This window comes from Phyllobates terribilis, unplaced genomic scaffold, assembly GCF_046119375.1.
Source record: "Phyllobates terribilis strain yellow unplaced genomic scaffold, ASM4611937v1 Scaffold_7__3_contigs__length_470593459, whole genome shotgun sequence".
Lineage (NCBI taxonomy): Eukaryota > Metazoa > Chordata > Amphibia > Anura > Dendrobatidae > Phyllobates > Phyllobates terribilis.
Genome location: NW_027362767.1, coordinates 377,669,011 through 377,691,990, shown reverse-complemented (window position 1 = coordinate 377,691,990; position 22,980 = coordinate 377,669,011). Strand labels below are relative to the sequence as shown.

General features: G+C 50.0%; 1 protein-coding gene across 1 annotated transcript in view; it reads left to right on the top strand.

Annotated features, from left to right (window-relative positions):
- LOC141153232 (vomeronasal type-2 receptor 26-like) overlaps nucleotides 1-6,854 on the top strand; it is a 28,481-nt gene extending 21,627 nt beyond the window's left edge. Inside the window, exon 5 of the mRNA XM_073637937.1 lies at nucleotides 5,953-6,854. Within this exon, the coding sequence (XP_073494038.1) occupies nucleotides 5,953-6,854 (902 nt within the window). The remainder of the gene's footprint in view (nucleotides 1-5,952) is intronic.
- Nucleotides 6,855-22,980: the final 16,126 nt, after the last annotated feature.

Below are 22,980 nucleotides of genomic sequence, written 5' to 3'. Positions count from 1 at the left end.
ACCTGAGCCTATGCAGGTCGACCAGACCAAGATGGTCAAAACCCGTCAAGACTCACGCCGTGCCGAGGGGAGCTGCTTCTACTGTGGCAGTAAGGAGCACCGGATTCGTTCCTGCCCTGAGAGATCGGGAAACGCCTGTGTCTAGGGTCGCTCAGAGAGGTCGCCCTAGACAAAAGTAAACCCTCTCCATCCCTGATGCTGTCAGTCTCTATCACCTGCGGAGAGAACCGCTATTTCGAACTGGCTCAACTTGACTCAGGAGCTGCTGGTAATCTCATCTCTCAATCCCTGGTAGAGAGGTATCGCATTCCTACCAAACCTCTGGCCGTACCTTTATCTGTCGCCGCCGTGGATGGGGGCCTCTTACCACATCCTATCCAACTCATCACAGAATCCATAACTCTGCAGGTGGGAATGCTGCATTCTGAGTGCATCTCCTTTCATGTTCTACCTGGACTCTCTCACGCACTCTTGCTGGGTCTACCTTGGCTCCAGAAACATGCACCCGTGCTTGACTGGCAGACCGGAGAGGTCCTTCGCTGGGGACAGGACTGCCATAAGACTTGTCTAGTTCCCGTTCATCCTGCTCGTCCTTCTCCTACCCCAGTCAATCTACCCGGTCTACCGGCTCCCTATTGGTCTTATGCGGATGTCTTCAATAAAAAAGAAGCAGAGACATTACCCCCTCATAGACCATATGACTGTCCAATCGACCTGATACCCGGCTCTACTCCTCCCCGTGGGCGTATCTACCCTTTGTCCGCAGCAGAGACCCGGTCCATGTCTGAATATATTGAGGAGAATCTGGCCCGGGGATTTATCCGGAAATCTACCTCCCCGGCGGGAGCAGGCTTCTTCTTCGTCAAAAAGAAGGACGGCTCACTCCGTCCATGTATAGATTACAGAGGCCTTAACCAGATTACAGTGAAGAATAAATACCCCCTCCCGCTCATTCCTGAATTATTTGACCGCCTGAGGGGGGCTAGAATCTTCACCAAACTGGACCTCCGTGGGGCGTATAACCTGGTCCGTATCCGTCAGGGGGATGAATGGAAGACGGCATTCAACACCCGGGACGGCCACTATGAATATCTGGTAATGCCCTTTGGTCTCTGTAACGCTCCCGCCGTCTTTCAAGAGTTGGTCAATGACATCTTCCGGGACCTTCTCTACTCCTGCGTAGTGGTGTACCTGGACGACATCTTGGTCTTCTCTCCGGATCTCCAGACTCACCGGAGGGATGTTCGTCAGGTCCTGCTCAGGCTCAGGCAGAACCACCTCTACGCTAAATATGAGAAGTGCCTCTTTGAGCAGACCTCGCTTCCGTTTTTGGGCTACATAATTTCTCAGACCGGCCTACGAATGGATCCTGAGAAGCTGTCTGCCATCGAGAAGTGGCCCCGACCAGAGGGGTTGAAGGCTATTCAGCGGTTCCTGGGCTTCGCCAACTATTACCGCCTCTTTATACCGCACTTCTCTTCCCGGACTGCCCCAATTTCCGCGCTCACCCGTAAGGGCACTAATCCCAGAGAATGGCCGCCCGCAGCAGAGGAAGCCTTTCTTTCCTTAAAACAGGCTTTCTCTTCCGCCCCAGTGCTGCATCGCCCGGACGGCAACAAGCAGTTCTTCCTGGAAGTTGACGCCTCCTCCTCTGGAGCCGGAGCGGTACTTACCCAAAAATCGTCTTCCGGGAGAATGGTAACTTGCGGCTTCTTCTCCAAACTCTTCTCCTCTTCTGAGCGCAACTATTCTATTGGAGACCGAGAGTTATTGGCCATTAAGCTAGCTTTGGAGGAGTGGCGTTACCTGCTCGAGGGGGCTCTTCACCCGGTAATAATTTACACTGACCACAAGAACTTGGCTTACCTCCAGAGTGCCCAGAGACTTAACCAGCGCCAAGCCCGGTGGTCCTTGTTTTTTGCTCGCTTTGATTTTGTTCTTCATTTTCGCCCGGCTGACAAAAACATCAAAGCGGACGCCTTGTCCCGATCCTTTCTGGTGTCTGATCTCGAGGAGGAACCTAAACATATCATCGATCCCACCAGAGTAATGCAGGTGGCTCCCGTGAGTCTAAATCGTCTCCCTCCCGGTAAGACGTTCGTCACTGTACCTGATCGGGAGAAGATCCTACACTGGGGTCACTCGTCTAAACTTGCTGGCCACGCCGGTCAGAAAAAGACCCTCCAGCTTATTACCCAGCACTACTGGTAGCCTACCCTGCACAAGGACGTAATAGACTTTGTTTCTGCCTGTGTGTCCTGCGCCTGCAACAAGGTTCCGAGACACCTGCCAGCCGGTCGCCTCCTTCCGCTTCCTGTACCTGCTGCCCCCTGGCAGCATATAGCTATGGACTTCATAACAGACCTCCCTGTCTCTGCCGGTTGTACAGTCATTTGGGTGGTTGCTGACCGCTTTTCCAAAATGGCCCATTTCATTCCCCTGCCAGGCCTCCCGTCTGCACCCGAGCTGGCTAAAGACTTTATCCGCCACATCTTCCGTCTTCATGGCCTGCCTCTCCACATCGTGTCGGATCGTGGGGTTCAGTTCACCTCACGCTTCTGGAGAGCCACATGTAAACTGCTAGACGTCACCTTGGACTTCTCCTCCGCTTACCATCCACAGTCCAATGGTCAAGTGGAGCGGATCAATCAGATCCTGACCAGTTACCTCCGGCACTTCGTTAATGCCCACCATTCAGACTGGGTGGATCTCCTGCCATGGGCCGAATTCTCTTACAACAATCACGAGAGCGAATCTTCCTCCAAATCCCCGTTTTTTGTAGTCTTCGGTCAGCATCCTCGGATCCCATTTCCCGTCTCCACCTCGGTGGATAATCCGGCTGCGGAATCTCTCGTTAGCGAATTTTCCTCCATTTGGGAGAGTACCCGATCCGCATTCCTTCAGTCGTCTGAGCGGATGAAAAAACACGCTGACAAAAAACGCCTGGATCCTCCACAATTCCGTCCTGGAGATAAAGTCTAGCTCTCGTCCAAGTATGTCCGGCTCAAGATTCCCTCCTACAAGTTAGGGCCTCGGTTCATCGGCCCACTGGAGGTTATCAAACTGATCAACCCGGTGGCCTATAAATTGAAACTCCCGGCCAACTTGCGGATCCCTAACTCCTTCCATGTATCTCTCCTCAAACCCGTGGTACTTAACTCTTTTTCCAGGTCTACAGGTACGCCTCCTGCTCCGGTTTCTGCTGAAGACGAGTTTGAGGTAGAGAACATTCTGGCCACCAAAAGGGTAAGAGGAAAGACCTTTTTTCTGGTAGATTGGAAGGGGTTTGGTCCTGAGGAGAGAACGTGGGAGCCCCGGGAGAACATCCATGCCCCGCTCATCCTTGCTAAATTTCTGTCTGGCCTAAAAAAGGGGGGGCCTAAAGGGGGGGGTACTGTAGCGTCGGCGTCCCTGCCTCCTGCTAGGCAGGGACGCTGTTCCCCTCACCTCTCCGCTCCGTGCCCGGCGTCTTCCTCCCGCTCTGCTAGCAGCGCGCGCTCCTTCCCGGCCACGGTGCTTAGGGCGCGCGCGCGCGCGCTCCCCCTCTCTTAAAGGGGCCGCGCGCGCCGTCCTAAGGAGTCCCCGGCCAATGGCCGGAGGACTTCACCATATATAAGGCACCTCCTCCAAAATGGAGGTGCCCGAGCAATGTTGTAGCACAGTTCATCACTCTGCTTCAGCCCTCAGGTCCCGTTTCCAGTTACCTGCCAGTTACCTGCCAGTTTCCTGCCAGTTTCCTGTCTGATACCTGCCTGTCTCGTGTCAACCTGCTACTATTCCTGCGGTCCGACAGTCTGCCTACCAGCCCTGCCAGTCTGTCTATGGATCCGTCTGCCCGCTCACCTGGGAGCGCACATCTGCTACCTGCCTGCTAGCCTACCTGGAGGCTCCGCCGTCACGTGCTGTGACCACCAGCCTGTCCAGAGACTCTTGCCAGCTCACCTGGGAGCGCTCACCTTCTACCTGTCTGCTAGCCTACCTGGAGGCTCCGCCGTCACGTGCTGTGACCACCTGCCTGTCCAGAGACTCTTGCCCGCTCACCTGGGAGTGCTCACCTTCTACCTGTCTGCTAGCCTACCTGGAGGCTCCCCTGTCACGTGCTGTGACCACCTGCCTGTCCAGAGACTCTTGCCCGCTCACCTGGGAGCGTCCACCTGCTACCAGCCTGCTTGCCTACCTGGAGGCTCTGCCGTCACTTGCCGTGACCACCCGCCTGTTTACCCAGAGACTGTCCCGGTCACTTGCCGTGACCACCTGCCCGTTTACCCAGAGACTGTCCCGGTCACTTGCCGTGACCACCTGCCCGTTTACCCAGAGACTGTCCCGGTCACTTGCCGTGACCATCTGCCCGTTTTGCCAGAGACTGTCCCTGTCACTTGCTGTGACTACCTGCCCGTCTTCCCTGGGCGCCACCCGCTTCCTTACAAGGGCCGCCCCCTTGTATAGTTGCTCAGAGGTTCCGCCTCCCAGACCCGTTACAAGCAGTCATATGATGCATTGTTTAGACAAGCCGACAAACGTTCTATGCAGACAGAACGATCGTATTAATGATCATTCTGTATGCATAGAACGCTTGTCGGCTTGTCTAAACAAATCATCTTGTTTATGAATTATGAGATTTAAGCTTGCTCAAAAAATTTCTCACCCCCCAAAATTAGCGTTCTACTTATTGGGTGATTTCCACCCTGTTTAGACAATCCTATAACCAGAAATGAGAGTCCTGGTATAGATTGTTCTCATCTAAATGGACCTTAAGACATACTGTAATTCTCAAATGTCTACAGACTTCAATAGGTTTTTTTATATATATTATTATATATTATTATTATAGCGCCATTTATTCCATGGAGCTTTATCTGTGAAAGGGGTATACATAGCAAAAACAATTACAATAATCTTGAACAAAACTTGAAGGCGACTGGTACAAGCGAAGAGAAGACCCTGCCCGCAAGGACTCAGTCTACAAGGGATGAGTGAGGATACAGTAGGTGAGGGTATATAAAATATTTTACTATACACCATCCAAAATATTACTAACCTGTATTCTGAAGAGGATCTTTGGGATTTTACTTACTACTTTCTTAAAATCCTAATTAATATCATTATGAATTTCCTGATGTAAAGAAATATTCATTATGTTCCAGAATACAGGATCTACCAGTATTTCTTTTAGGTCTCATTCACACGTCCGATTTATCCTCGCACGAGAAAAATGGACAGATTATTCTGACCAGACTTTGGGAGTGTCATATGTTTTTCTCGTATATGGAGAAATAAAAAAATAAACCTACACCTTCTCCTTTCTGATAGTCTGTGAAAATAGGACTGCACTAAGATGCCATTTGACTGCAGTGCGATTTTATCAGGGACCTATTGACTTGCATTGGCGATTGTGATCTGACCATCGGATCACAATCGGACACGTCTTTGCGATCTCCCATGGAACCACAGCCCAATAGATGTTCACAGTTACGTGTGTTATTTATGAAAAACATGGATATCACTCGTACGTGAAAATCGGAAGAGTGACTGAGCAACATCAGCTCTTTCATGTGCAGGTATGAGTAGTATCATCCAATGAGAAAACTCCTAGGGAGCAATTTGCAGGTCAACAAAGTAAGGTTCTGAGCATTGGGACTCCATGGGCAAATTCCAGATTTTGGTTGATGTTTAGAGATGAGTTTTAAAGAATAAAAAGTTTTAAAAAGTTCAGATATTGACAATTTTTGGTACAATGTATACAGTAAATAAATTTAAAGTATGTAAGAACTAATTTTCTAACTGAGCATGGGCAGCATCAGACATATATGGTACATTGACTAGCTATAGTTTCCTAAATATTGACTTGCTACATAGTCTACAGTACATCAGTAATCAGTGAAGTGATGGTCCTTGTACTTGAAAAATATAATTTTATAAAAATGATAATAATTGTATATTGAATCATTGTAGATGTGGAGGTATGTACCAAATGTCCCGAAGACGAATGGCCCAATGATCCGAAGACAGTTTGTATCAAGAAAGATTTAACATTTTTATCTCACGAAGATCCAATCGGAGTCGTCTTGACTTTCATAGCCATCTTATTCTCTGTGGCCTCTTCTGCAGTTCTTGTAACATTTATTAAGAATCAGAACACGCCAATTGTCAAAGCCAACAATCGGGACCTCAGCTACCTCATTTTATTATCGCTCATGCTCTCCTGCCTTTGTTGTCTTATTTTTATTGAGCGCCCACAAAGAGTAACATGTTTTTTACGACAATCCATTTTTGGAATCACCTTCGCAATCTCGGTATCATCACTTCTAGCCAAAACATTGATTGTGGTGATAGCTTTCAATGCCACCAAACCAGGAAAAAACTTAAGGAAGTGGGTGGGGGCCAAAGTTCCAAAATACATCGTCTTCACCTGCTCAATCATACAGGTCCTTATATGTATTTTATGGTTTTTTGTAAGAGCCCCTTCCATCTATTATAACAAACAGTCAGAAGTGGCGAGAATCATAGTGGAGTGTGATAAGGAATCAGCCATTGCTTTCTATATCATATTGGGTTATTTGTGTATTTTGGCATCAGTTTGTTTTATTGTTGCCTTTTTTGCAAGGAAATTACCTGACACCTTTAACGATGCTAAATTAATTACTTTCAGCATGTTGGTTTTCTTTAGCGTTTGGGTTTTCTTCATTCCGACTTATCTCAGTGCTAAAGGGACGTCTACAGTGGCTGTTGAGGTATTCGCCATCTTGGCCTCCAGTTCTGGGATGTTATGTTCTGTATTTGCACCAAAGTGTTATATCATTTTGGTAAAGCCTCATAAAAACATGAAAAACTTAGTATTGAAAGGAACTATGTAGTTTAAGGCTGGGTTCACATGTGCATTTTTTTTTCTTTGCTGTTTTGTGTTTTTCTGTTTGCAACAAAAAATGCAATGTGTGAATGCAGCCTAACTATAATGGGAAAATTAAATTAGCAGACTTGCAGGAGTATTATTAGATGTGTCTAATGTGCAACTAAGAGTGGAAATAATACATGATACAATAATATATGTCACTGCAACAACCTGACACCAAATGCTTAGTGAATTGGGATCATTTTCATATTTGGTTAATGAAAATATTTGTTATTTTTAGACTGAAGATAAGCCTGGGATTATTTTTGTACAAATTCTAGAACAATGGGATTTCCAGACCTACAGGTGCCAAGGAAATATACTGTATCTTTATGTTATTATGACGCGCCCCCTGGGCCATGTTTGTGTAGCGTTGCGCACGCGGGGAATACCCGGAGCCGGATCAGATAGGGGTAGTAGTCCTCGTGGCGGTGACCCGGTCCGTGCCCAGGGTGTCAAACTAAGTGGCGTTATTGATATGATGGTATTAGTGTCCGACTACGCCACCCGTTGAATGCGGCTATGAAGCCGCCGCTGCAGGGCAGTCCGCTGAGGCCGGTGGTACGGATGTGCAGCGTGGATGGTATAACCCCCAACGGGAGGGGTATGGCCTCAGGGCAGCTATGATAGAGATGACAATGGGAGTGATGGTGCGGGTGTCCCAGTACTGATGGTGCAGGTGCGACGACGAAACACGGAGGCTTGAAGTGCAGTTTCAAAAGCTTTACTCACAGTTCTTTACCAGGTCGCCCGTGCACAGTAGGACCACCCGAGTCATGCTGCGCCCACCAGGTCAGGGACTCGGCCAACTCCCAGGCAGTTCCAGAGCGTGGTCCTGAGCTCCCCTCTCTTCCTTTCTACTGGCCGTCCCCACCAGGGATCCACCTTTGTCCAGCTCCCTCGGGCCTTCTAGTGGTGAAACCTTTCCCGGCTTCCCTGACCCTATACGTGGTATGCCTTCCTGGTGGATATGGCGAGGGGTCGCGCCAAAACTTGTCCACGACCTCCAGTTCCTGGCTGAGGATAATTGGCCTCCACCAGTTTGGGATCCGGTACCCTGCTCTGCCAACCCTTCACCCGTTTCCGTTCTCTCGTGGGATCTCAGGGTTCCCTCTATGCTTTCGTCTCTGGGCCTTTCTTTGCGTCTCTCTTCTTCCTCCTTTTTCCTTCTCTCTCTCTCTGCTTCAGGCCTGGCTCTGGAGCTGGGCCCAGACGGAGCCACAGCTCCCTGTCAGCCCTCTCCGGCTGAGCTCCTCTCTGCACAGACTCTCCTCTGAACAGGACCCTGTCCTAAGATGGTGCCCACCTTATATACTCCCTCTGACACCCGAGCCCAGGTGACTAGCACCCAATGGGCTCCTACCTATGCCCAGAGTCCCTCCCCTATCTGCTCCTACACCACTAGGATGTTCCTCCCCCCTCCCCACTCCAGCCAGGGACAGAAGCTGTCGTACCTGCACATCTATCTGGTGGGAGTACCGTTGATCTGTCCCCCGGAAATGGGGTGAGTGTGGTGCATGCAGCTAACTGAGCCCAGTTCCACACTCCATCCTTACCCGGGAGTGGAATACCACACCTCTGGCCTGAGGTGCAATACCCCTGTAGCAGCCGAGTCCTCGGGGTGCTACAATTATATTAAGGGTGATTTCCAATAATAAGGTATATTTGATGTTATATTGTATTTGTAGGATTTGTTATAAATCTTTTTCATTAAAATTTATTCTTCAAGGCTTGGTTGATTGAAAACTTGGTAATTTATTGGGATAAAAAAAATAGTTTTGACTACAATTTCTATTAAGGTCGCTTATTTATTGGATTTGAAGGTGTTGCGCCCCTGAGGTTCAGTCGCCACAGGGGTACTGCACCTCAGAACGAGGTGTGGTATCTCCTCTCCAAGGTAAGGATGGAGTACCACACAGGACCCCAACCACACACTCAACACTACACCACTCCAGTTCTGAAGGGGGCCTAAAGCACCATAGTGCTGCCCCGGGCCTGAATGGAGGAGTTGGGGGGAACCAAAGATAGGGGGAACCATGTAGTGAGTGAGGGTGGAGGAAGCACTTTACCTAAGCACTTAATAGAATCATATATAGCTAGAGGCCATTTTAAGAACCGGGTCTTTGGTCGTGGGTCTTTGGGACGGCAAGTCAGCACAAAGCTGCAGCCGGCTGAGGGGTCCACGGTTCCCGGTCTCAGGCCTCGAGACGGGGGATTGTGGCAGAGTTATAACCGGCTCTGTCCCCGGTCTTAGTCCAACCAAGAAGGCCCAGGAGGGGAACAGAGGAGATAGGCTCCACAGGCGAAAGGATCTCAGGGGGTGCGGACGGAGCGGAGTCGCCACCTGCATACCATATTCTGGCACAGCCAGAGAGACCCTGCCGCAAGAGGGGGTACCGGTCCCTGATTATCTGACTTTGCACTTCACGTCTCTGTCGGAAAAGTCCGGAGGCTTATGTGGATCCCAGGGGGATACGGACGGAGCGGAATCGCCACCTGTATGCCCTAATCTGAGTTTATCCAGAGGGACCCGGCCTAGCGCCACGTTCTCACCACAAGTCACCAAAAAGAGCACCCAGTCGGTCCGGGAACTACACGTTACCCACAAGGGACATTGCAGTACCCGTACGGGACTCAGTGGTGAACACAAGGCGGGAGAAGTTCAACTAGAGAGGAACACACTAGAGCGGGGGTCCTGTCAAGTGCTCCTGAACTACCTGGTGTGTGCTGAACCCCACCCTGGCGGCCGCAGCTCGCCGTGTGACAGCAGAGAGAAGTTCTGAGCTGAGAAAAGACTACTGTGAGTAAAAGACTTGGATGACTTCAATTACTGCCTCTGTCTGTTCTTTCCTCCGCGGCTCTACACCCGCCAACGCTCTACTCTGCCTTTCCCTCTACACTGCCCTGAGGCCCCGCTCCACCTGTGGGGAGCAGCACCAACTAAGCTGCCAGAACACCGGCCTCAGAGGACTGTTGCAGTGCTGGTGATCCTCACCAGATACCACGGGTGGCGTCACGAACATTCCCCTATCCCATATAACCTTCCCCTCTTTTTAAGAGTGACCCCAGGGTACGGGCCCGGGAGCCGGCCACCGCAACATCCCCAAAACCAACGAGGCCCAGGCGCCGAGTCGTCCCCCCATTATCCCCTGGGCGCGTCAAAGGCATTCGGGTTCCTCCCCCGTTAATGAAATTAACCATATACTGTATAAACATCAATTATAATGGACATTTTGTTCCTCCCCCGCTACAAATAACCGATCAGGGGTTTTTCTAGCATCATAAAGTAAACATTAAAGGGGCTATTTGGCTACAGAAAAATATAGATGTCTTTCTTCCATAAACAGTGCACATTTATACATATGGGGTGTCCGGTATTGCAGCTCATTCCCTTTGCCCCTTCCCTAAGAGTAACGTTCATATGCGTCATTGGTGCAATTGTATGGAGCAGGCTCAGAATCTAAGCCTACACTGGCACTCATAGAATCATAGAATGTTAGAGTTGGAGGGGACCCCCAGGGTCATCGTGTCCAATCCCCTGCTCAATGCAGGAGTCATTAAACCATCTCAGACAGATGTCGGTCCAGCCTCTGAAGACTTCCATTGAAGGAGAACTCACCACCTCTCATGGTAGCCTGTTCCTCTCATTGAACACCCTCACTGTCAAAAAATTTTTTTTAATATCTAATCTGTATCTTCTCCCTTCCAGTTTCATTCCATTGCTTCTCGTGTTTCCAAGTGCAAATGAGAATAAGGATGATCCCTCTATACCAGTGGTGGCGAACCTATGGCATGCGTGCCAGAGGGGGTACGCAGAGCCCTCCCAGTGGACACGAGTGTCATCTCCCCAGCACTGCAACTGCCACACTCTTCTCAGCCCGCATGCCATCCCCCTTTCATTAACGCCACGGCCACTCTCCTCTGCACACGCGCCCTGAGCATGCATGTCCTCCCATCAGAGTGCACAGCCTTATGAGACTGCACGCGTGCAGAGGAAAATGGCTGCGGTGCCAGTGAAGAATGGCAGAAGTGAGTATTTTTTAAATCTGGGGCCATTAAACAGTATGGAGCATCATGTGGGGCCATTATACTGTATGGAGCACTATGTGGGCCCATTATATTGTAAAGAGTAGAGATGAGCGGTGTTCGACTCGAACTGTTCGCCAATCTCAAATTTGAGCTGTTTTTGGCGGTGTTCGAGCCGTTCGACGAACCCAAACGATTTGCAAAAAATCCGGCTGTTCGAGGTTATGTTCGATAACTGTTCGTGCACCAAAATCGTAACTGGATTTTTTCACAGTAATACTGTTAATCAATGTTAATAGACAGCTTCAGTGTAGAGTGGGCGGGGAAAGGGGCAGGGGATGGATCTCTGCAGAAATAATGCCGATCTCCATTATTTTTCTCTTTCCCGCATTTACAGTGGGGAGGTGCAATCTGTCAGCCTATCAGCAGCGCACACACGGAGCGAAGTGCTTTTTTTTCACACAAGCAAGGGCATGTGTCATTGGCTGCGTATGTCACATGTCCTTGCCCTATAAGACCCAGCCATTTTCCCCGTAGCGACCATTTTCTCACTGCTGCAGCTGAGTGTTAGACGGCACCGCTGCTGCTGTGGGCGCTATAGTTTGTAACTGTGTGAATTGCAAGCGAATTTGCTCTTAAATAGACAGATAGGTTTATGGAGTAGGGATTAGTTGTAATTGCAGCCCTTTTGAGGGCTAGGTTACAGCAGTTCCTAGCACTTTTTGCCAGGCAGGTCTGTGCCAGTGCCGTGCAAGTGTTTTTCACAGCATTTGGCTAAATCTAGCTAAGCCAATCCTTTTGGGCCTCTAGCAGTGTGTGTTAGTCAGTGGAGTAGTCTATCTGTGTTGCAAGCTACACCACCTGTGTATCTAATACCAATTTTTTACTGCACCTAGCCAAGTAAAACCTTTGGGCATAGTAGCAGTGTCTGTTACTCATTGTAGTAGCCCATCTGTACCAAGCTACACCACCTTTGTATTTAATAACAATTTTTTACTGCATCTAGCCCAGTAAATACTTTTGGGCCTGTAGCAGTGTCTGTTACTCATTGCAGTAGCCCATCTGTACCAAGCTACACCACCTTTGTATTTAATAACAATTTTTTACTTCATCTAGCCAAGTAAAACCTTTTGGGCATATTAGCAGTGTCTGGTAGTCAGTGGAGTAGCCCATCTGTACCAAGCTACACCACCTTTGTATTTAATAACAATTTTTTACTGCATCTAGCCAAGTAAAACCTTTTGGGCATAGTAGCAGTGTCTGTTACTCATTGTAGTAGCCCATCTGTACCAAGCTATACCACCTTTGTATTTAATGACAATTTTTTACTGCATCTAGCCCAGTAAATACTTTTGGGCCTGTAGCAGTGTCTGTTACTCATTGTAGTAGCCCATCTGTACCAACCTACGCCACCTTTGTATTTAATAACAATTTTTTACTGCATCTAGCCAAGTAAAACCTTTTGGGCACAGTAGCAGTGTCTGCTACTCATTGTAGCAGCCCATCTGTACCAAGCTACACCACCTGTGTATTTAATAACTATTTTTTACTGCATCTAGCCAAGTAAAACCTTTTGGGCATAGGAACAGTGTCTGTTACTCATTGGAGTAGCCCATCTGTACCAAGCTACACCACCTTTGTATTTAATAACAATTTTTTACTGCATCTAGCCCAGTAAATATTTTTGGGCCTGTAGCAGTGTCTGTTACTCATTGTAGTAGCCCATCTGTACCAAGCTACACCACCTTTGTATTTAATAACAATTTTTTACTGCATCTAGACAAGTAAAACCTTTTGGGCATAGTAGCAGTGTCTGTTACTCATTGGAGTAGCCCATCTGTTCCAAGCTACACCACCTTTGTATTTAATAACAATTTTTTACTGCATCTAGCCCACTAAATACTTTTGGGCCTGTAGCAGTGTCTATTACTCATTGTAGTAGCCCATCTGTACCAAGCTACACCACCTTTGTATTTAATAACAATTTTTTACTGCATCTAGCCAAGTAAAACCTTTTGGGCATAGTAGCAGTGTCTGTTACTCATTGGAGTAGCCCATCAGTACCAAGCTACACCACCTTTGTATTTAATAACAATTATTTACTGCATCTAGCCCAGTAAATACGTTTGGGCCTGTAGCAGTGTCTGTTACTCATTGTAGTAGCCCATCTGTACCAAGCTACCCCACCTGTGTATCTAATAAAATTGTTTTACTGCATCTAACCCAGCCAATCCTTTTGGGCTAGTACCACATTTTGGCCACTCAGCTATGCTCGGTTTCCATCCATTGTTTTTTGTGCAAACAACTACAGAGTTGTAAATTAGTTAACCACCAAAATGAGTGGCAAAAGGCCTGCTGCTGGTGGAAAGGGGAATAGGCGTGTTGGAAAGGGAAAAAAAGGTTGTGTCCGTGGGGTAGGTGTTAAAGCAACAGTAACATCTGCAGAAGAAAGACCATCTTCCAGCCAAACTAAGATGTCTACTTCTTTTCGTGGACAATGTGATATGATCCCTTTCTTACGGACACGCCCATCGCTACAAATTCCAGATGAGGCACAAAAACAGCAGGTGCTTCAATGGATATCAAGTGCTCCTTCAAGTGGGCTCTCCTCTACCTCAACTTCAACATCACAAATACTCCAGTCCTCAGAGCTGTCACCCCAATCGCACTTGCTTCCTCACAGCTCCCAAGTCTCCAGCTGCCCGTCTGAGCATGGGTTAACACAGATGGTTGAGTCTGCAGAGCTGTTTACTCATACTATAGCCTGGGAAACGGAGGTCTGCTCCAGAGCTACTGTTAATCCAGATGAGGAAATGATCTGCACTGATGCCCAGTATGTTTATGAGTCGGATCCAGGACCAGATGAAGAAGGTTCTGAGCATAATGTAGACCCTCGTTCCCAAACTGTAACTCCTGTTGGTGGAGACAATGATGAAGACGATGATGAGACTCAAATACCTGATTGGAGCGACAACTTGACTTTTCGTTCAGGGCAGGAAGAGGTTGGCTCTGAGGACGACGGGTGTGAAAACACACAGGGTGATGATGACGAGGTTGGAGATCCCACTTACTGTCAACCCACAGTCAGCCAGTCGAAGAGGTCAGCAGAGGAGGTGGAGGAGGATGCTATTGACGACGAGGTTAGGTTGCACCTTCCTGGACAGAGACGGAGTACTGGAAGCACGTCAACAACTGCATCCTCAACCACAACTCTGCCTCTGACCACAAGTCGTGGTGGCTCTTCAGGTTGCATGGGCTCTAAGCCTTGCATAGCCTGGGCATTTTTTCAGATCGATAAAGATGACCCAACTCGTGTTTTCAGTAATATTTGTCACCAAAAGCTAAGTAGAGGCCAAAAAATCCATAGTTTGAGTACTTCATGCATGAACCGTCACATGGATATGAAGCATAAGTTGCAGTGGGAAGCTCACTGTGCTACAATGCGGCCTAGCGGGCCGGGCCAACCACCGTCTGCCCCATCTTGTGCATCCGCGGCCTCTTCATCCTCTGTGACTGGGGGGACAGCAGTCACACATGTTTTTGGACGCAGACCTGCCACCTCTTTACCCGCAACAGCCAGTGTGATTGTCAGGTCATCATTTCATTTGGAAGTGGAAACACCAGCTGGTGTTGAGCGCTCTCCGACATCGAGAGCACCACCTTTGGATCAAGGCAACATAACTTTTCCGCCTGCATCTTCCTCACAGACCGGCAGTTTGCCGGGGACACCCTACTCAACCCCGTCTAAGCATAACAGCCAGCCCTCGGTCCCTCAGATGTGGACAAGTAAAAAACCATTTCCTCCTAGCCATGACAAAGCTAAGAGGTTGAATTTCACCATCTGCAAGCTGTTGGCTACAAAAATGCTGCCTTTCCGCCTGGTGGACACAGAGGATTTTCGAGACCTTATGTCCGTCGCAGTGCCCCAGTACCAGATGCCCAGTCGGCACTACTTCTCAAAGAAAGGTGTGCATGCGCTACACCAGCATGTCGCACACAACACCACCGCTTCTTTGAGAAACTCTGTGTGTGACAGGGTGCATTTCACCACAGACACTTGGAAGAGTAGGCATGGACAGGGGCGTTACATGTCGCTGACTGGGCACTGGGTAACTATGGTAAGAGCAGGACAAGGGGCTGCTGTCCAAGTCTTGCCGTCCCCACGAGTTGTGCGCCAATCCCCTTTATCTAGAAGTTCCTCCACTGCTTCTGCCTCCTCAACCTCCTCTCAGTCCTCCACCTGCACCCAAAGCCTGTCTGGTAATGCCACCCGCGTTCTAACTGCGCAGAAGGAATCCTACATACCTCCTTACTATGCTGGCAGCAGGGCTCATCGGCATCAGACGGTGTTTACTTTGAAATGTCTGGGAAATGTGAGTCACACAGCTGAGGAGTTGTGGTCAGCTCTGGAGACCCAGTTTCATGAATGGTTGTCTCCACTAGACCTGCAACCAGGGAAGGCCGTGTGCGACAATGCCGCAAACCTGGGTGCGGCCCTTCGCCGGGGCAATGTCACACACGTGCCTTGTAAGGCTCAGGCATTGAACCTGGTTGTCCAGCAATTTTTAGCCCACTATCCCGGACTAGATGGCCTTCTGCAGAGGGCACAGTCGCTGTGTGCTCACTTCCGCCGTTCGCATCACGCAGCTCAACAACTTACATCTCTACAGAAGTCGTTGGGCCTGCTAGTTCACCGGCTGAAATGCGATGTGCCAACACGGTGGAATTCAACTCTGCACATGTTGCAGCGACTGTGGCAGCACCGACAAGCCCTGGTGCAATACGTTCTGACGTATAGCCTGGGCCAACCAGATCCAGAGGTGGGGCAAATCACGCTGCAGGAGTGGTCTCAGATCAGGGACCTATGCACCCTTGTGCACAGTTTTGAAATGGCGACGAAGATGTTTAGTGCTGACGATGCCATTATCAGCAAGACTATTCCGGTGATTTACATGCTGGAGCACACGTTAAACAGAATTCAGAGTCAGGTGGTGGGACAAGAGGAGGTGGAGGAAGTAGAGGAGGAGTCGTATGCGGAAGGGATAACATCTCCATGGTCCAGACGGTCGGCAGCACCAAGGCGGCAGGCATAGGAGGGTGGGGAAGAGGGATTAACCATGGCGCATGGTAGCAGCCAAACTGTTGAGGAAGGTGCAGGAGCCGAGGAAGAAGTGGAGGATGAACTGGCGATGGGCATGGACGACTCATCAGATGAGGGAGACCTTGATCACATTTCTGTTGTGTGAGGTTGGGGGGAGAGGGCAGAGGAAGGAAACATGATTCTTACCTCGCTACCAACACAACAAGGACTTGGTCCTCCTGGATGCGCAAGACACATGAGTGCCTTCTTGCTGCACTACCTGCAACATGACCCACGGATTTTCAGAATTCGAAGTAATCCTGACTACTGGGTTGCCACACTCTTAGATCCCCGGTACAAAAGTAAATTTGCCGAAATAATTCCTGCCATAGAAAGGGATTCACGCATGTAGGAGGCTGTTGCAGAATCTTACATGTGCTTTTCCTCAAAACACCAGTGGTGCACGTAGTGAATCTCACAGTTCTAACTTGCCAACCGTGGGACTGTCGAGTCTTCATCACTCAAACCGTAACAGTAACACAGTATCTGCTGGTAACAGCAATTTTGTGGAATCGTTTCACCACTTTTTTAGACCATCCTTTGCAAGGCCACAGGAGACAAGAAGTCTGACACATAGTCAACGCCTAGAGAGGATGGTACAGGAGTATCTCCAAGTGAACATCGAAGTCATGATTGTGTCACTGGACCCTTGCTCATTTTGGGCTTCTGACTCGCCCCCTGGACCGTGGGGGATACCCGGAGCCGGGCCTTGTTGGATGCTGGGGGTTGTAGTCACTGTGGCGGCGACCCGGTCCGAGACCCAGGTCGGTCAAACCAGTGGCAGTCTATGTGTATAGGTTATATAGTCCGACTACGCCACCTGTGGATTGCGGTTATGAGGAACCGCTGCTGCGGAGCAGACCGCTGAAGCTGATGGTGTTTGCAGCTAGATGATGTGACTCCCCACAGGAGAAGTGTAGCTTCAGGGCAGCGGGGGTGAATGATGGTGGTTGTGGTGCAAGGGCGCAGCAGAAACGACTCAGAGTCTTTGCAGTGCAGTCCAGGGTCTTTACTCACAGTTGTTAATCCAGATTATTACGGCCGGTCATAATCTCCCGCGTCGTACTGTGTTCACCAAGTGAGGAGCTCGGCCGACTCCCAGATATCTTTGGAGTACTTATCAGGACCCCCTTCATGTGTCCTTTCTCTGGCCCTTCGTGCCTCACACCTTACACCGCTTCGGTCCAGCTGCCTCGGGTCTTGGCGGGCGACGTGTGTTCCGTCCCCTGGGCCCTATGTGGCTGCCTTCCTTACGTGGGATGTGAGTGGCCGGTAGCACATGTAATGCCACAGCCTCCGGTGACTAGCTGAGCGTGGTTTCTGCCTCCACTAGTTAAGGGATCCGGTTCCCTGCCTTGGCCTGACCCCCCTACCTCCTGGTAATGGCGGGTGTACGGGTGGCCTTCTGCACGGCCCGCACCCCTAGGGTCCCTTCTTGACTCCTGGAGCCTTCCTGCTCCCTTTCTTCTCTCCTTCAGGCTCCGGCCTCCTGGATAGGCCTGCCTGTGGAGCAGAGCTCCTACAGAGCCTCTGCTCCTGTCACTTCTTCTCAGGCTGAATTGAACTCCACCACTGTACTGTACTACTGAACCAAGATGGTTCCTTCCTTTTATACCTCCTACTCCAGTGCTCCCAGGATCTATGTCCTCCACCCACACCCACTACATGGTTCCCCTAACTAGGTGGTTCCCCCCACTCCAGACAGGGATCAGGGACAGTTGTACTTCCCCACAGGAGCATTGTCGCCCTGTCCCCCGGAAATGTGGTGTAGTGAATGTAGTGCTAGGGTCCTGAGCCATACTCCTTCCTTACCTGAGAGTGAAATACCACACCTCTGTGTGAGATGCAATACCTCTGTGGCGACCGAACCCTCAGGGGCGCCACACTTCCAATCTGGAAAAATGGCCGGAGCTCGCCACTCACGCCTTGGAGATCTTGTCATGCCCTGCAGCCAGCGTTCTCTCTGAACGTGTGTTCAGCGCTGCTGGTGGTGTGCTGACAGATAAGCGCACGCGGCTGTCCACTGAGAATGTAGACAGACTCACGTTCATAAAGATGAACAAATCATGGATCTGCAAGGACTTTTCTACCCCTGTGTCACCCTGGGGAGACTAAAAGCTTGAGGATTTGGTAAAATCACCTCACCAACTGTTTTTAGCAACTCTGGGGCAATTGATGACACTTAAGTGGTGTCTGTGCCACAATTTTTGGAAAAAATGGAGACTCTTTTTGGAGTCCCCTTGCTGTGTTTTACGTGATGTTGGCTTCGTCAATTCCAGGTGGGTTGGGTCGCTCCCCCCACCTTTTAACCATAAGAAACTACATACACTATGGCTTGGGGTAACACAGATGGTTGAATCTGAAGAGCTGTTTTCTCAGAGGTCTGCACCAAAGCTTCAGTGTCTGCTAGTCAGCGTAGTAGCCCAGCTCTGAAGCAAGCTACACCGCCTGTGTATCTAATAAGAATTTTTAACTGCATCTAGCCTAGGCAATACTTTGGGCGCAGTAGCCCAGCTGTGAAGCAAGCTGCACAACCTGTGTATCTAATAAGAATTTTTAACTGCATTTAGCCCAGGCAATACTTTGGGCGTAGTAGCCCAGCTGCGAAGCAAGCTGCACCGCCTGTGTATCTAATAAGAATTTTTAACTGCATCTAGCCTAGGCAGACTGTGGGGACCCCCAACCAAACCCAGACGCTCAGCCCCCCTACCGCCCCCCTTTCCTTGACAATACAATAATGTAACTCTTACTACTGGATGGGTGAGGATTAGTGTTGAGCGAGCACTAAAATGCTCGGGTGCTCGAAGCTCGGGCCGAGCTCGCCGTGATACTCGGGTGCTCGACCCGAGCAACGAGCCCAATGTTAGTCTATGGGAGACTCGAGCATTTTTGCGGTGGCACCCCCGGCAGTCTTTTAAAAGCCTAACAAGTGCCCAAAACGATAGTGACAGTGCTCAAATGACATGGGGACAGCATGGGGATCACCCCAGGAAGCATTTCTGACCCCCAGGTCACTGCTGTCAACAACATGGTCAGAGGTATTAAGCCACTTTTACGGGCTCACAATAAAACGTTCAAAAACGAAAGTGAAACTTTTTTCCTGTGAAATATGTTAAGGAACATCCTTTCCAGGGAAAAGACTTGTGTATAAGTTAAAATAAAAGACCAAAAGCAAAAATACTCCTCCACACCTTCAGCTATGTTCACAAGTAGCATTTTTTATGCGTTTTTGCACTTTTGTATTGCTTTCAACTATGACAAATGCATTCACTGGGAAATGTCATTTTAACATTTTACAACCTTATCTTGCCATGTGCTATGTGACACATGCATAAAGTGCTGAAAAGACATGGGAACAGCATGGGGAAGACCCCTGGAAGCATCTCTGACTCCCAGGTCACTGTCTAAAAGTGTGCCCATCATAAGTGATCCTTGCCGCATCAGAAGATGCAGACTTGCAACTATCCCCATGCAAGTTCTAGTCCCAGGGCAGTGTTCAATTGTACCTCCCCCATTCCTTGCAATGCAAGCGCAAGTATGCAGCCTGCCACCCACCCACCCCCAGGCTGCAATACCATACTGCTTGCTTGCTTGAACTTGAAATTGGGCCTTTAAGGCATGTGGAGGCGGAATCTGGCCACCACGTCATGGCTGTGTTGGCGGCCTGGGATCCATACTCAGTCCCCAGCTGCCCGGCGGCCGGGTGTCCATACTCAGTCCCCAGCCGCCCCGCGGCCGGGTGTCCACACACGGTCCCCAGCCGCCTGGGGGCAGCCGGGTGTCCACAAACGGTCCCCAGCCGCCCCTATTTCTCCTTGGAACATCCCCCCACACACTTTTCTTAGCCCGGCCTGCTTTAGGCAGCATTGGACGAGCCCACCAGAGAACCAGACTCCTCCGGTGGGCCCTGACTTCTCCATCGGTGGTGTTGAGAGTGCCAAGGTGAGGAGCATGATGATGATGACAGAAGTTAGCATCTGCTATGTTTTCTTTTAATGCAAGTGTAAGTGTGCAGCCGGCCACCCACCCACCCCCAGACTGCAATTTCATACTGCTAGCTTGCACTTGAAATGGGGCCTTTTAGTTTGGAGGAGGCCGAAGCTGGCCACTACCTCATGGCTGCTTTGGCAGCGAGGTATCCATACTCAGTCCCCAGCCGCCCCTATTTGTCCTGGTGTGCCGTATACATAAGATTAAGTGCGTATACCAAAACATTACCTGTGCCCTCCCCAGTGCATTTAGTGGGAAGGAGAGCCTATTCCGCTGTAGTGTGTGCATGCCAAACCCCTGTTCATGGTACATGCGAAGATGCCTCCCACCTTGCACCTGTCGTTGCAGACTTGCAACAAGTCCTTGTCCCAGGGCAGTGTTCAATTGTACCTCTCCCATTCCTTGCAATGCAAGCGCAAGTATGCAGCCTGCCACCCACCCACCCCCAGGCTGCAATACCATACTGCTTGCTTGCTTGCACTTTAAATTGGGCCTTTTAGGCATGTGGAGGCGGAATCTGGCCACCACGCCATGGCTGTGTCGGTGGCTTGGTATCCATACTCAGTCCCCAGCCGCCTGGTGGCCGGGAGTCCCCGCTTGCTCCCCAGCCTCCAGGGGGTGGCCGGGTGTCCATACTCGGTCCCCAGCCACCCCTATTTGTCCCGGTAACCTTTCCCACACTTTTCTTAGCCTGGCCTGCTTTAGGGCAGCATTGGCCGAGCCCACCGGACTATCAGACTCCTCCTGTGGGCCCTGGCTTCTCCATCAGGGGAGTTGAGAGTGCCAAGGTGAGGAGCATGATGAGGATGATAGAAGTTAGCATCTGCTTTGTTTTGTTGTAATGCAAGCGCATGTATGTAGTAGCGGCTAGGCCTGAGGTGGTCAGCGTTTTGGCGCATATCCTACCTCCTCCGAGGATTGCTGGATGTTTTCCTGCTACTATCCAAGTTCTATGACTCCCGTTAAAACCAAGCTTCAGGTGATAAATGATGGATGAGGTAGTGGCAAAGGAGAAAGAGCAGGAGGAACAGGGACCATTCACATCAATATCAGGCCAGTCAACCAGATATGTCTTGTAGAATATGTTTCTGTAACAAAAGGAGCGGTTCGGCTACACAGTTATAGGGCATACAGTGAGTGCAATACCTACCAAAAATTTCGAGGCACTCCAATGCCCCTTGGAAATGACATGGAGGTCAGAGGGCGTTAACTAAACCTTTTTTTCCATTTATAGCAACTGGGTCTCCTGTGCACTGTTGGCCTAAGCAGTGAGTGGAAGGCTTTCCAAAAATTATGAGGAACTGCAATGCCCCTTACAAGAGCCATGTGTGGCACCCCAGGGGTCTGGTCACCACAGTAATAGAGATACTACGTCAGAGAGAAAGTGGGAGGTTTCCTGGTCAGGATCCCTTAAACATGCAACATCCTCCTGCCCCAGTCCTGGGAGGGGAGAATTCTGCCCTTATAAACTGGATCTGGGGCGGGGTTGAGTGAGTCAGAGAACAGAGAACAGTCAGAGTCAGAGTGAGAGCAAGGGAAAGTAACAGCAAGGAGCTCTGTAGGAGTTAGGAGCTAAAGACCAGGGGCTGGAAGCTCAGCAGAGCTCGCCCTGGAGAAGACAATAGGAACCGGACACAGGAGTCCGAGGCTGTGAGGACTTATATATCCAGCAGCAGAAACCAGCCGGCAGGGGATTTCAGGTCCTCTGGCCATAGAAGCCCGGAGGCTCAGTCACAAGCAAGGGACCTGCACCACCGTCGAGGATCGAAGGCTAACAGAAGGCCCCAAGTCATCAGCCATACGGGTGAGCACTACACGGTACACTCAGGGACGTGGGCTACTTCTACCCGCTTACAGCAAGGTAGCCAGGAAGAGTGCAGACAGACGGGGAGGCCTACAACTCCACCTGGCCAGGGGAACTCCTGCTTGCTCACAGACTGACCAGGCCTCTTATGCTAGCCAGTACTCCCGGGAGGGTCTACCTTATAATCATCAGTAAAGACCCTGAACTGCACTGCAAAGACTCTGAGTCGTTCCTGCTGCGCTCGTGCACCATCACACCCATCATCCACACTCACTGCCCTGAGGCTATACTCCTCCCGTGGGGAGTTATCCCATTCTCTGCTGCGCACACAACACCAGCCTCAGCGGTCTGCCTCGTAGCGGTGGTACTCCCTGACCGCAATCCACGGGTGGCGCAGTCGGACAATTAACCTCAAAACCTAAGAAAGACTGCCACTGGTTTGACCAGCCTGAGCCACGGGACCGGGTCACCGCCACGGAGACTACAGACCCCAGAGACCCGGCACCGGGTATCCCACACACGTGTACACACGGCCCAGGGGGCGCGTCACATGCAGTACAGCATATTACAAACATAAGTCCCATTATTGGGGAGTGGGTGTCCCATAGTATTTGCTTATGCTTTCCAAGCAAAAGCTGCCAAAAATTAGGACGGAGCAACTTGCAATGCCCCTTACAAGAGCCATGCAGTACAGCATATTACAAACATAAGTCCCATTATTGGGGAGTGGGTGTCCCATAGTATTTGCTTATGCCTTGCAAGCAAAAGCTGCCAAAAATAAGGACAGAGGAACTAGCAATGCTGGCACCCTGGTGGTATAGTGGTGGTGGAGGCTGAGGATAAGGAGAAGAAGATAAAACAGCCGAAAGGAGGAAGCTTATACCCATGTGTGGGTGTGAAGCGGTGCATGTGAATACACCTCCCGAAATAACACAGTGGATTTGACTTTATGTTACTCTGCTGTCATTTGGTGGTGATGAGAAGTCTGGCCCAATCCAGCCCTTGTTCATTTTGTTAAGGGTCAGCTTGTCAGCATTGTCAGTTGACAGGCGAGTGCGCTTATCAGTTATAATTCCCCCAGCGGCACTAAAAACACGCTCCGATAACACGCTAGCAGCAGGGCAGGCCAGG